A 15043-nucleotide genomic window follows, 5' to 3' on the forward strand; every position below is an offset into this window, starting at 1 on the left:
TGGATCTCAAAGCAAGTAGTCCTAAGCCCCTGTTAATTCAGCCATCGATGTGGTAAAATTAATGTGGTAGCAAGGTAAAAGGACTAGCAAGGAAGTCCAAAGTATCCGATTATGTGCAAGTCATTCATCAAACTTCCATACGTGAATCATTATAAATTAGCAAAACATATAGCCAGTACTGGAGGCCTTTAGAAGCATTAAGTACTATACAGGTAAGAGGGTTAGCTAATTACTGTGGGTTAGGTCTGGGGATCCCAGTGACGAGTATCTTATATGCTGTTTAAACAAAGGGGGCATTTTTTTTATTATTTTTTTACCCTAAGATGTTAAATACACAGGCAGATTTAGTCTTCTGGTGAAGAACTTTATAGTTCTAAAGGTGGAAAATACAGAAAATTAGTATCCTTGCAGTATGAAATCAGCAAATGATAGATCAAAATTTCTCCTGCTACAGAAAGACTAGAAGTACAGAAAAGCCAACTCATGGAAAATCATGGAAAATACTGATCATTCTACATAGTAGTAGTAGGTATCAAACAATTAGCATCGTGCTTATGCTATTGGATTATCCATTTACTTTCTGTTGTTACCTGTTTCTTTTTTATTCTACCTAATAAACTAGAAGAGTTAGTACACTGTAGTTTGGGAATTAAAATACATAATATTCTCAGAAGATAGTAGTGAGAGTAGGAATTATCCTGTTGAGCCTGAAGTCTGACCCTGGTTTCACCAAGACTTCATCTCCACATCATAGTTGTATGAGCACCAGTAACTCTGGTCTTAATTAAGGCCCACTGGATGTTGGTGCCCGTGTGGGACATAGTGCTCTAATTAGGTCTCCGGTGGATAGTGGGCAGGCTGTCACAAAACTGGGAGGAATCTTTCAAATCCTTCTTTGTATGTTTTTCCTACATTTCAGTTAGGTTTGTACATGACAATATTAGAACCGAAGGGAAAATGCATGTCATTTTTAAAAGTCTGGTCTGCTGTAGTGGTAGGCCACATAGTCTAAACCCAGCGCATTTAGAAAATGACACCAAATATTCAGGGAAGACCTGTGTTTTAAAACTTCAAATCATGGCTGCTATTGTTGCTACTGTCAGCACCATCAAACACATCCTTGGCTTAGGTTGTGGTGGTGGCAGCAGCACCAGCTTCCTGGTTGTCTGTCAGACCTTAGCAGATGTAGGATTCAGCTCTATAGGCATCATTTGCTGTATAGAAAACCTGATCCTTATTCTCTTCAGAGGAGAGCAGCAAGTAAGGTCAGAAGTGTCTTTTGGCCTGCCAGTTGAAGTGCTGATAATGAAAAGATAGCATGGAAACCAATAGGTTTTCTTCCAAGGTGTCTGCTGTGGACTTCTGATGTTCAGCTAAATGAAATTTCAGTGACCTGTTTTGCTTCCTCCATCTACACCTGAAAGAACAGTGCTCCGCTGCCCTAAGTGGTAGCTTTATAAACAGTACACGTCATTACTTCTGAACAGCATTCTTCATAACTTACACAAACCAAGTTTTTACTGGCAGTACTTGAAGGCTGTTAGCGTTTCACCAAAACTTCTAATGTGCCATTATTTTAAAATAGTAAATATTCCCCTATCTGAAATCCTTTATGGTGTTGTCATTAAAACTGCGTGCTTTCCTGTTCTGAAATGTGGCTTTTGAAATTCTGAGGTGAAACTGTTTTCAGTGAGTTACAGAGAGCCCTGTGTCAAAGGTGCTGTGACTTCAGTTTTATTTATTTTTAAAAAAATTAATTGTGTCTGACAGCCATTGTGGTATGTAGGGGGTAGGCCAAAACTCTTTCATCTTTTAGTATCTGCATGGGAGATAGTGGAGACAGGTTTCTTAATTCTAGTTGAGTGCTTGTTTGAGAATGTACAGCCATCTTCTTTAGGCAGGATTTCTCCTTCCTTTGCTAGTTAACAATCAGAAGGATGTCTTATCTGTATTAGGTCTTCCTTGCTTATCTGCCTGAAGAAAGCCTAGATACTGTCTTCGATACTAGATTTTAAATTGGGGTGCAGTGCCCTCTGGAAATACTGTTGCAGAATTACTTCTAGAAGTACAGAAAGAGCCTAGACTCTAAATTTTTAGAAGTTAAAGTTATAACTATCCGGGCTTTATCTATTTGTGTCTTTTGAGAGGGAAAATTAGCAAACAATAACTGATGAGGTACAAAATACAGGAAAACCAACTGTCTCAGTATGTGTTCACTGTTAAGTAATTCCGAATGGCCACTCACTGTATACTTGATTATTTTGCAGGATTGAAATACAGTGGTGAAAATTGTCACTGCAGGTAACTTCCTAGAACGTTTTTGTCAGTTGATGTGTTTGTAGTAAACAGTGAAGTTGTTGTTACTTGTCCCTGTGAATCTTAGTGCCAACTCCAGAAGTTATTACATATGGCTGCTTTGGAGAAAAATGAGATAACAGTTGATGTCTATGACTTGGTTGTAAAAATTACCTTTTGAAATAGACAAAAAGAATTTTGCACAGGTATTGTCTTTAATGAAAATTTCTCATCTGGACAATGAGAGGAATGCTGGTTAACATTTTTTGGGCTTTTTTTGGTCTGTGTTTTTTTTTTTTTGTGAGTGTATGTAACTTAATTATATTTACTATGAATACCTAAAGAAAGATGCCAAACAATTCTAAATATGAGGTCTTTACTTAATATTTATTGAGAGTAATTTGACAACAGTTACAGGCAAAGTTAGAGATTTTCACAGAAGTTCTCAGAACAAAATAAATTTAAAAGGTCATGACTTTTCTGCTCTGTTTCTTATGACCTCTGGAAGGTGCCATGAAACTATTCTCACTCCAGTTGTTTTTTTCTTAAGTGTTCAATTCCTAGGAGTTTGCCAGGTACATGGGATATAATCACCAGGCTGTCCTTGTACCTATAATGTTAGGAAAAGGAATTCTGCATTACTCTCTGTAGGGAGCAGTTTTCCTGTCCTCTTTAGGAATTTGTAAAAGAAGATTTTCATGAAAAAAAATCACTGATGCTCAGGAAAGTATTGAAGCATAGAGTATTGAGGCAAGGGCAGATATAAGCAGATCTCATGGCTCAGTGTTGCTGTCTCTCCTCTTCCATTCCTATTACCTTTAACTGACTTAGATATTTTCTTTTTGTTGAGTGTAAAGGGGTAATTTTCTACTAGATTAGTGAATGGAACGTGTTTATGAAGTGGTTGAATGACTGTCAAAGCAGAAAGAGAAGAGAGGAGCGCACAGGCACACAGTAGGGAGTGGGAAGGTGAAAGCAGTGTACAACTTTCCTCTTTTGGCTGCAGCCAGCCATTAGATCAGCTCTTTCAGTTTGTTGATTGCGTCTTTAGGAACATCCAGGTATTGTGAGTACAGCATATTTAAACACAAACAAAAAAAACACCTCGGGTATACCTGAGGCTTCTGAATGCTTTCTGGGCCTTTATGCTTCTCTTTTCCAATCCTCTTCTTGTCTTTCCTAAAGTTATGGCAGTCTTCAATCAGTCGTAAAGCTTTATTTTGAGATCCACTTGTATGGTGGATCTGTTTTCAGTTACTGGGTTTTAGGTTGTTGTTGTCCCTCCTTCCCTGTTGTCCCTAAGTTTGCCGATCCCATTTAATATCATTTGAAGGACAGTGAGAGCAGAAAACAGTGGTCACTTTGGGAAATGAGGTCCAACGTTTAAAAAATCCTGTAAGTTTAAGTGATAGAACAGGGCTATCTGTACTTACAGGAATCCAATAACAGCAAAGCTATCTGTTGGTTCAGAAGCTTTTACTCAGCACATCTAACCATAAAGCAATACAGAATTATCCAAAACTCACCTTTCTGCCATTGCTGTTTCTTTTTTTTGTTTTGTTTTTCTTTGAAGCCAGCAGGACTTCGGAAATCTTGTAACAGCTGCCTATGCTTTCGCCTCTACTAATTTTAATTGTCAGATGACAAGAGCTAACTGTGTTTTTTGAGGTGCTCCTCATTTGGCACTTTAAGTCATAGTTGCAGGTAGAAGAGGGTCTAAGTATATACATTGCTATTTACTTTTCATAAAAATAAAATGATTATGCAAATTACTAAGCTGTCTTTTTAACAGAGAAATTTAAGCCTCTTCCAAAATGAAAATTGAATATAGCATTAGGAGTTGGGGAGCTAAGCCTGCTTCTGATGTATACTTCTCTGCAGTATTTGTAGCATTGTTTTTCTTTTTTCTTTTTTTTTTTTTTTTTTTTGTACAGAGGAGAAGAAGCCTAAAGTCAAGAAACCAAAATCTGAATTCCCTGTATACACAGTTCAGGAATCAAATGCATACATACCATCATATGACCATGGAGCATCTATTGAAGAGATTGAGGAACAGATGGATGACTGGCTGGGAAACAGGAACAGAGCACACAAAAAGAAGGCAAGTTCAAAATCTTTAATGTAGTTATATATTTTAAATATTGATTCATTTTCTTGCCTCTTAAGAAAATGGAATGGTGTATGTATACCACTACAATACAATATTTGTATACCGTTAAAGTCTAGACAAGTTTTAATTTTCAAGCAGAGACATAATGGAAAAGATTATATCGATGTTCAATATAATTTGTGTAATGATAACTGGAAATGTTGTTATAATAGGATGTAGTTGATTAAAACATATGAAAGCTCTCTATGATTTCTAATATAAATACTATTCTTGTTCACTAGAAATTATTGGAACATAGTGCCGTCAAGTTACATGAGGTTTGGTTCTTTCTCTTAATTGCAGTTAATAACATTTTGCTTGCCAGAATAGCTTCTACTCTATTGAAGAAAAAAAAAAAAGAAAAGGAAAGAATAAGCCTTCATAATATCCAGGTGTAGTACCTTTTGGTTATGGAACTGCTTATGTACTTCGTACATTTGAAGTGTCCTAAGTGTACGTGAAGAAGTCCTAACAATATGACATAAGTCTGTTGTTAAGATTCCTGCTGCTTAGAAGTCAGGGTTCTTAGTAGCAGTTAGTGTAATTAAGTTCTGGTAAAATTTATTAAAAAGCAGTGGCTTGAAAATGTATAGTTTTCATCTTAGAACTGAGTTACAGAGATGACAGAAGAAATGTTGTAAATTGGACTCCTTACTTGAAAATCTGCCTTGCCTGGCAGACTGAGATGAGAAGGATTGTGTTCTGGGTGAAATTAGGGCAACACATTGACATTAGTGTCAAAATAGTGAAAAAAGTTCCTTCTGTCATTTGTTTGTTTATTCCGTGCTGCAGATTTTCTCACTCCATTAGTTGGTTTCAAGCCTGTAGAAAATATTCCCTCTCCTCTTTCATACAGACCTAAAATTTTTACAAAAATAATTTGCATCTTGTATGTCAGATTTATTCATCTGCCAGTACTGGATTCCTAAGCTTCATGACTTCCCAGTTGCCAAGTTTCTCTTGCTGTATGTTTTTATGCCTATTGCTTCTCTCTTTCTCTATTATTTAGTACATCTGCATTATGTTTACTTTTATATTTCTGTAATAGATCTCTTCTGCAAATATGCTCAGCTTTTCACTTCTGTGTAAGGAATTGAAACTCTGAATCCTTCCTTACACACTGGAGCATATTTTCACCCACTTTCTCTAAGTAGGAACTCCAATCCTTAGTTCTGTGGGTGAGTTGCCTGGGAGTTAAGAGCACATGTTTACAGTCACTGATTGCTTTTTGTACCTTAACACAAGAAGTCCTTGTGGATTCCTGCTAGTTTAATTTCTGTGAACCAGCTTTTTCTACCAGTCTGTGTTGGCAAATTATTAAAGAAGAAAAGATGTATGTTTGTTTACTATAGTTTGAATTGGTTGTATGTTTGACTCTATGGATCCCTAAATTCAGCTACCCCTCCAATGGAAGCTGCGTCTTTCTTTGACTTTCCATGAAAGTCTTCCTTCAGATTTCCATTGAATGAGACTAGGCCTATTCCATCTATGCTTTTGTATCTCCTACACAACGTATGTAGAAGCTGTGTCCTCAGAGACACTGCTAAGGGAACAAAAGCTGTATGTACGTCCTTTCAGAAATAAGAATCACAGAAATGAAAACATCTTGAAGAACTCTTCTTAAAAGGTAAGTAATTTGTTTTTTTTACGCTTATACTTGGAGATTCAGTATTGCTGAATCTCATCTCATTGATCCATAAGCTAATTTTTTGAATTCTATTCAAATTTGTATTCTATACAAATGGGGTTAACATTTTAGGGACTGACAGGCAGTTTGCAGGTATACTCTCTGGGTAAGGTGTTTGACCTGAACAAGCTGTGATGAGGTATGCTTCCTCCCCATGACATCTAGTATGTAGCTGCAATGTAAAATAAACATTTAATACAGTAGTAAAGAGCAACAGATTCATAAACTGTGCAAAGAAATTGAGAATATATGTTACTGGCTGTAGTAGCTTCTAAGAGACATTTGTATGCCTATATACGGATGTTTATGTCATATGATTTGTAATAAGCTCTCTGGGAAAATGTTTGTACCACAAGTGAATTGTTTCTGACTGTCATTTTCCATTTGGAAAGTTGTATTTTCCTCCATAACACATCATAGATGTGAACCTGGATGGCATCTGTCTCTGACCTCCCTCTTCTGCTTCTTGCATGGACATACAATAAAGTGATGTGTAACATTCATTTCTGTTTGAGGGAAAAGTTACTCTTTCACAAATCATTTTGCCGTCAGACTTTTTCTTGCGATTGTCATGCTTCACTCATTTGAAAGGTTGTTAAGTTGTTTGGTTTTTTTTTTCCTCCCTCTTACGATAGCTTAGGGATGTGCACTACATGCAGTGAGCCAGACTTGGGAGCGGTTATCCATGTGAAAAGATCAAAGTGGCTCAATAAAACAGTATGTTACTACATCATCCATCTAGAACTAAGGTACTGGAGTTGCTGTCTCTGATGTCGGAATCCCAAGTCTAGATGATACAATTTGATGATACAGAAGAGCAAATACAGTTCTTCTTTGTTTTAAGAAGGAAAAAATGTGTGTCAACCTACCAAGTAACCTGTCAGTTAAAAAAGGAATAGTAGTAATGCAAATATACATGGAAAGTAATATAAAATAGATTGGGGAGTACCAACGTGTGTTTCAGATTGGTCTACTAATTTTTATTGATAGTTTAGAAACATTTTTTTCCTATATGTTGTCTGTATATGGTGTGGAAGTTATTAATGTACTGATTAACTACTGTTTCCACAGGATTTAAACATTGAAGTAGAAAAGGAACAGGCTGTAGAGATGAAAACAGCTTCCTTAGGCAAGTTAAAATGATCTGCAAAATAATGGAAAAATACATACAACTTCTCATAAGGGTACATAGCTCATTGAAAACACGCTCCTAGTGCAATAACGTTATTCTCCTCTCTTACTTAGGGACCTAAGCTTACCTTGTTCTCAAGGGAGTTTGTCTCACCAGGTTGTTACTGTACTTGAAACTGGATGTTAAAAGAAACTATGGCAAATCTCCTTTGGGAGATGTTCAGATAATGTTCGGTGTAACAGAACTAAGAAGTAATTTTCCTGCATTTCTCAGCAGCAGTGGTCCACCCCCATTTAGGATTTTGTATAGTTTTCATTGTAACACTTTTCAGAAAGAAAAAAAAAATAACAGGAAGAATAGATCAGCAATAAAAGAAATATAGAAAATCTTTACTTATGAGGAAAAGTTGAATAGGTTGAGTTTTAGTCCAGAAAAGGCAAGCTGTTGGGAATAACTGGATGCATTGTTTTTCCAGGCCACTCCAGGCTGTTCTAGGTAAAATGATAAATACTTACTACCGTTCATAAATTTGGAGAGAAAGAAATACTGAATTTAATTTGCAACAAGGAAGTTTAAATTGAAATGTGTGAATGTGTGTGTGGAGACACATAACTAGAGCATGTTACACAGACCATTTATGAAACCTTCTTCGGTTGTCTATCCTGTTCTTGAACTCCCTCTGTTAAAAATAGCGTGAACAGACTCAATTGTATTTGAGAGCATGGAAATGAAGTAATGAGACTCTTGAGATTTTTTTTCAGTATAGGAAATACATACTTAGCTAGCCCTAAATTGCATATTCATGTAACACTGTTTGCAGTATTCATACGAACTGCATATGACTACGAAGCTGAGAGGAATTACTAAAAGCTCATTCTTGTGCCAGTTGACAAACTTTTTCAGTACTTGCTTTAAAGAATTTCTAAAACTATTTTTGTTTGGTCATTACATGTTTATGCTGCCAGATTAGAAGTTACGAGCAGATAAGTAGCTAAATTTACTTAACTTAAGCTTCTGATTTTTACTTACCTGTCACCAAAAATTGACCAGATTAAGTGTTTTGTGTATGCTTGTTAAGAGTTAAGGAAAATGCAGTGTTACTGTGGGCTTCCTTCTAGGTTGCATTATTTCATTGCTTTGTAGCCATTTAACCCTTCACTTTCCTGTAGGGCAACCTGTTATGTAGAACTGGGTGAAAAAAGAGCAGCTTGTTAACGGACATGCTTTGTTACATCTGAACTTGTTCTGTTCTTTCTGCAAATATTCATGCAAAGAATGTATGTACTTACCATTTCTGGAGTCACTCTATTGATGAATCATTTCCAAGTAATTTCTCTACCAGAGGGATTTCTCTCATAATCTTTGTTCTGATTTGATTTTGCATGATTTGTATCAAACGTTTTCACAAGAGTTCTTTGTTTATGTGAATAACGTTGTTGTTGCAGGAAAATCTTGGCCCTTGAGATATCAATGGGAGATTTATCACAGTCTTCAGTGGAACCAGGATTATAATTCCTTTCGGTTTACAGATTCCTCATTTTCTCCCACTGGAATCTCCTATTCATTCCATATCATTATTTGACTTCATTCATCTCTGAAGATAGGATTCCAAGTTCTACCTCAATGAGGGATGAATACTTTTGACCTTTTGATATTTGCTTGCTCTGTTAAGGGGAAATAAAGGTGGAGAAAGACAATGCCTGATCCCTTCCAGCTGGACCAGATGTATGGATAAAAAATCATGTTTCTCATTATTTTTGTTTTTCATGTCATCCTGCAGCACTTCTTGGCATTTGGGTGTTTTTGATATTGCTGGAGCACCTGGCTTGATTTTACTAAAGCAGGAGTAGTAAAAACTATTTTTGTGCACAGAGATGGGAAGCTTAGATAACTTGAATCTCCTGCATTTTCTACATTTTAGTTTTTGTCCTTAAATTATGAAAATTAAAAATACTACAAAAGTATACGTAAACATTGATTTACAGTTTATTAGTAGATGCTGGAAACATAGTAATTACCTTTTTTTTTCCATTGTTGAACTGTAGGCTGTAGTGATCTTGTACTGGACTCTTTGTGGTTAAAATGCTGATTGTATTTTTTATTTTTCTCAGCCTGAGCCTTCAAAGCACTGTATGTCATAGATGGGATATTGATGACTGAGTCAGCTATGTGATCATGAAGGTTTTATTTGAAAGCTGGCTGTGGAGCAATGGTATAAAATAACTAAGCTGTAACCAAACAACAGAGGTCTCTCCACTTTATAACACTATAAGGCAAAATGCTATACAAATACTAAATTATTATTTTGTTAGCTTAAAAAGTATGGTTTGGACAATTAAATCTTAGTCATTTTATAATCTTGCACATTTCATAATTGCCAGCTAGCCTGCCACCTGCTCTCTTCTGCCTTGAATCTTCCCACATCTGTGCTGCTTTGAAATCTGAGTATGCTTTCTCTTTAGTAGCAAATAAAATGGTGCTTGTTCTAATCAGACATCATATGACAGATTACCTGAATACAGTTTCCAGGCTTTTAAAAAATGTTAATTCTTCAAGCAAGCAGTTTGTATCTTAGCAGGATTAAGGTGCTGCGTAAACCAGATGTTTTAATAAATTGGTCTTTGAGGGAAAGGGTTATACTGTTTTAGTGTGCTACCTGAGGTCACCTAGTTTTGAAATACTCAGATTTCTTACTCTAAGTAATGAAAGAAATGCAGTATCTGAAAAGTGTGTTTATATTCTAACTCTCTTTTATTCTTGGGACAGAGACACGTGAGTAACTAGCAGTCTGAGGTTGCACATGGTGTCCTGCTAGTGTGTCTGACCCAGAGGGATTGCTGTAGGTTGAGAAAGTAAATCACTCTGTATGCCTGTTGAGTTTAAGCCTCTATATTGAGACTGCCAGCAACCATACCTGTTAGTGTCAGTTATGATGCTATTCACTAGGAGCTAGTCTAAGCTCATAATACATTTTAACCTGAGCTCCAAACTCTCATCAAATGGTGATGACTTGGAGTCACTATTGATCTGGGCCATATTGAATTTAGTGACCCTGAGGTGAAAATCTCAGTATTCTATTACCAATCTCTTAAGCAATGTAGTGTCACTGCAAAGATAACTTCATTTAAAAAAACATAAAAATCTGCATTACCATGGTACTGAAAGTGTTAAGTCAGAAGACTCCAGGCTTTCCTGTGGTTTATTATGGTTTGTGTCACTGCAGATGTTGCAGACTTAGCATGAGTAAAATGTTGTTTTACATTTTAAAATAACTCTTCAGTTAACAATACAGCTAATGTATTTTTAATTTTCTTTAGAAACAATGTAATTATTTGCTTTTTGAATCCTTTTTCCCTGAATGCAGAAAATAATGTTTCAGACTTGTGCCTGAAATATTTACACCCCTATGGACTTTACTTTGGGCTTGAATAGCTTTCAAGAAGAAACTGTGATTTATTTTATTTTTTCTCAAATATTATTTTTAGTTTTCCTTGGGGATGATGACCCACATCTTTAAATCAGGAATAAGACCTTTCTGCTTTTCAGCCGTGAATAGCAAATCATTAGGGTAAAAATCTAATTTCATTTGCAGTATTTAACATGCAATGCCTTTAACTTTCTCAGCTTTTCTTAAGGAAGAATTAAGTTGTAGGATGATTGCAATAAATTCTTTGACTAACATCTCAAGTTGATGTCTTCAGTGGTATGACAGATATCCAACAATGAACAAATTGTATTTATAAATACAAAATGAAGAAAAGAAATTATCATAGTGATGTGTTCAGAAAAAAATAGAGTTTTTGTGACTGGTGTAAATGCCAGAATGTGTAAATGATAGAAGTGATAAACATTGCACCAAGAGTTGTGGAGTTCTGCCCAAAATCAGTCAGGAATAGAAAAAGACTGGGAGTAAATGTCAGCTGAGCCATTGCTATGTAAGAATGTGGAATTTATATATTTCCTTTTATGTCTTTCTCTCTTTGACCTATTATTTAGGTTGGATAGGTTGACAAAGCATAGGAAAGTCTATTTCTTTATTTATTCTTTTATTTATAGAAAGTAATGAGGTGTTTATAAATATGTAATTCAGTAATACTCTGCTCTCAGCTGTACAGTGGCTGGCCAGAACTAGTTTGGGTGGGGAGGTGTCGTAATCCACGCAAGCAGGAACGTTGTGCTAGGAACCTTTAAGGAGATTATAGAAAAGAATCTAAATATCGTATTAATTATTTGGTATGACATCCAGGGAAAAAGTTTTTGTTAACGGTGCATGTTTCACAGGACTACCAGAATTGTCTAGATTGCAAAGAAAACAAACAGGCAAAATATATATTCCCCTAAGGGTGTTTCCAATGCATAGTAACAATATGTTATATAAACACTCTTATGCTAGTTCAAAAAAAAAAATACAAAAACAGCAATGCAGATGTACTGAATTAAGACTGCACAGTTGACATTTGTCCGATATTTCCTGATCTTGATTGAGTTTTTAAACTTTCTGTCTAATTAAATATAGCAGGGTAGGTTCTTGTCCTGGGCAGAGCAGACTCATACAGTCTGATTTCAGCTCCGCGCGGCTGATGTTGTGGTGTCCAGGTACAACTTTCAGCAGTTTCCCAACTGAATCTGTGTTCCTGAAGAAGTGATTTATGTGACTTGCAGCCATAGTTCATAGAATCATTAAGGTTGGAAGAGACCTTCAAGATCATCTGGTCCAACCATCAGCCTAGTTGTCTGACCACACAATTTTACATGTACGTTTTCCATACTAAGACCTCAGTTTTTGAAGCCTGACAGCTTAAAAGCACCAAAAGCTCAAGTTAATTGTTCAAAGTGGACAAAGCAGCAGGGCTTTCCAGTCACAGCTCTCTTTTCACACTGGGCAGCACTGTAATCTCTAGTTAGACACCTGCCTGGGCCCAGGCTAGGGCTGCATCACTTCCAGGGCTAATGTAAATCCTCTTATGTTAACTTTTAGAAGTCAGGCTGAACATCTTCATTTACCTCATGTCCTAAACCTTGTTTCATTTCTGAGGCTGACATGATGGCTGTCTGTCACAGGGAGACTCAGTAGTTGACATAAGGAAGCCTGGTACCTGTGAGGAGAAAGAGGGACGTGATCTTTCCCAAGCAGCCCTTGACAATCTGACTCTTGCCATTAGGAGTGGTTCTTCTGACTTGACTCTTGTATCCATTCCACGTAAATTTGCAAGAAGGTTATCGCTTGTAAATACTAGTGTTCATTGCACAGATCTTGTCTTCCTCTCAGTCTGGGGGAGGCTGCTCCAGAGGGGCCCAGGTGGGGCCAGGAGGCACTGGAAATCCCAATTTCCCTTGGCAGTACTCCCACCTGTCACTTCCCAAAATGAACAGTCGCCCCTGTCTCTAATGCAGAAAAGAAGAGCAAAGAAGCAAGGAGGAGACTACAGTCGTGTGTAAGGGGTAGCAGCTGGAGAAAGAGGTGGAAGCTAGTCACTCGCTGTGACCTTGCCCCACTTGCTGCGGCCCATCCAGCAAAAAGGAGAGGGAGCAGTCCAGCTTTGACACATATCCTTGGAATTTCCCCAATAAACCAGAGGCAGGGACTATAAATATCCCTGAAATGGGATTTTCACAGGATCCACAACTTGGGGATCAGAAAGAATTTGCAGTTCATGGCATTAGCGTCTGTAGTGCATTTCACTCATTCTTTTTCCAGCTTTTTGAATGTAAATTTGAAATGTTTGGACTGTGGCAAAATAGTTACTTTTCTCAGTATGAGTTTAGCTATTTTTAAATTGGAGAATGAAGCTAGCATCAAATAAATCTAGTTTTAGTTTATAAATGTAAATCAATACTGATTTTTCAATATTTCTATATCGTCTTTTCCAAACAAACCAGTTGAAAAAAAAATCTGGTTAGATTCAGGATCTGACTTTCTTGCGTAATGCACAATGCTGCTTCTTTCCTTCTCTTCCTGAGACCATGACTATAATGGCTTCTGGTCACATTTATTTATAGAAATTGCCCAGAAATTATAATCTAGGGTAGACTCCAGCAACTAAAAATATACTGAGCAATGTGAGATATTTGGCTTTTGTTTCTGCAGTAAAGATAAATACGTAATCCTGCCTTTGCCGAGGAATGATTTGATACTATTGTCATAAGCATTTTGCCACTTAGGAATTTTCAGAGAACCTCAATCTGGTTATTAGCCATTTTCTGTATAGTTTTTGACAGGCAGGAAGCAGTCTTGAAAATACCACCTTTAGTCTTCAAACCCTCAGCTGAGCACACTTAAGCATGTAGTTGCATTCTGTTTCAGTGAATAGGAATTGTGCCCATGTTTGAAGTTAAGTACCCTTGGAGTTGGGATGCAAATTATTTGGCCTGAAGAATTCTTTATAAAATGTAGCTGGATTATATATTACTTACCCAAACCCACAAAAGAGGAGAGCATTATTAATTGATGGTGTATTATGAGAAGCTGCACATTGCAGTCGAGGTGTGTTTTCATGGTGGTTACGGCACTTCCCCCCCATTTCTAGGAGGCAGCACTTAAGAAATAGGGTGACTATGCTTAAGGTGCACACTGTGAAGGAGGGGAGGTTCACGCATCATTTGCAGTTGAGTGCTGTGCTGTGAAAGGAAAACCTGCGTTTGGCTGCAGCCCTCGGACTTTCAGAGCGTAAGCATGCATTCACAGCACGCACGCACTTATGAAAATAGCGGATTTGTTGTGTTGTGTAACATCAGATTTTTTACATAGGCCTGGTTAGGGAACCACCAGCATTCTGGCCATCCAACGTCCTTACAGTGGTGTCGTCGTCTTAATCGTGAGAGAAACTTTGCATGGATTCATTTGTTAAAGTGCTCACGTGAGCAAAGAAAACATAATACTTCAATTTTTATGATTTACTAGGTGGTGCTTGTAATTCACACTATAAATTTTTATTATAACAGGTCTATGAAGATAATGTCAATGGAGAGTCTAGGTATTAAGTTAGTAACGTGTAGTATTTGTTTGTTTTAAGTATGCTTTTCTCTGCTGATACTAGTGGGGAAAATCTGTGTTTGAGAAAAAGGAAGGGTAACTTCAACTTTTAATTAGCCCAGGCTTCATGATTATATTTGGTAATTTGACAGGCAGATTCAGTGTTTATATGTTAAGTAGTTGAAGTAGTGTTGCTCTTTTTTCAGTTGTACAAACACTATTTCATGATAATTAAGAACAATTCTGAAATTTAGGTTTCCCTTGGAAGTGCAGATGCTTGAAGTTGCCATCACAGATGTGTTTTATGAATTTGTGAAAACTTGTCAGATTTTTTGTTTCCTGTGTTATTACGTGACAACTTGGACTGTTGCAAAATGGAAGAAAAAACTTAATTTAATACAGTCCATGTTCATGATGTTTTCCGGGTAGTTTGTTTGGGGTCCTAAGTGCATATTGTTTCTGATTCTCCCGGACATATTCCATCGGGTCAGTAGATTATTTTTCTTTTTATATATTCTTCACAACCAAAACGCACAGTTGTTTTGAACCATGTACAGAAATGTTAGGCTGTAGGCTAGATAACATTCTGAACCTTTGGTCTCTGCTAAAGAGAACTAGTATTTTGAAACCAAATCTGTAAATTTTGGTATTCGCATAGCAGAATGTTATCATCCGTGGTCATCTTGTACACTTGGAAAAAGGCACAGGAGCTCCTTTGAGTTTAATATATTGATTGAGCTAACTCGATGAGCCGTACTTAACATAGAAGAAATATTTGAATACTACGGCTGGTGATAACTGCTCTGT

The 15043-nt window shown here is 36.8% G+C and overlaps 1 protein-coding gene across 1 annotated transcript in view; it reads left to right on the forward strand.

Moving 5' to 3' along the window:
• DNAJC1 (DnaJ heat shock protein family (Hsp40) member C1) overlaps positions 1-15043 on the forward strand; it is a 103726-nt gene that overhangs the window by 62208 nt on the left and 26475 nt on the right. The window contains exon 8 of the mRNA XM_035545221.2: positions 4230-4396. Coding sequence (XP_035401114.1) covers positions 4230-4396 — 167 coding nt within the window. The remainder of the gene's footprint in view (positions 1-4229; positions 4397-15043) is intronic.

The sequence above is a fragment of the Cygnus atratus genome, chromosome 2 (assembly GCF_013377495.2).
Source record: "Cygnus atratus isolate AKBS03 ecotype Queensland, Australia chromosome 2, CAtr_DNAZoo_HiC_assembly, whole genome shotgun sequence".
Taxonomy (NCBI): domain Eukaryota; kingdom Metazoa; phylum Chordata; class Aves; order Anseriformes; family Anatidae; genus Cygnus; species Cygnus atratus.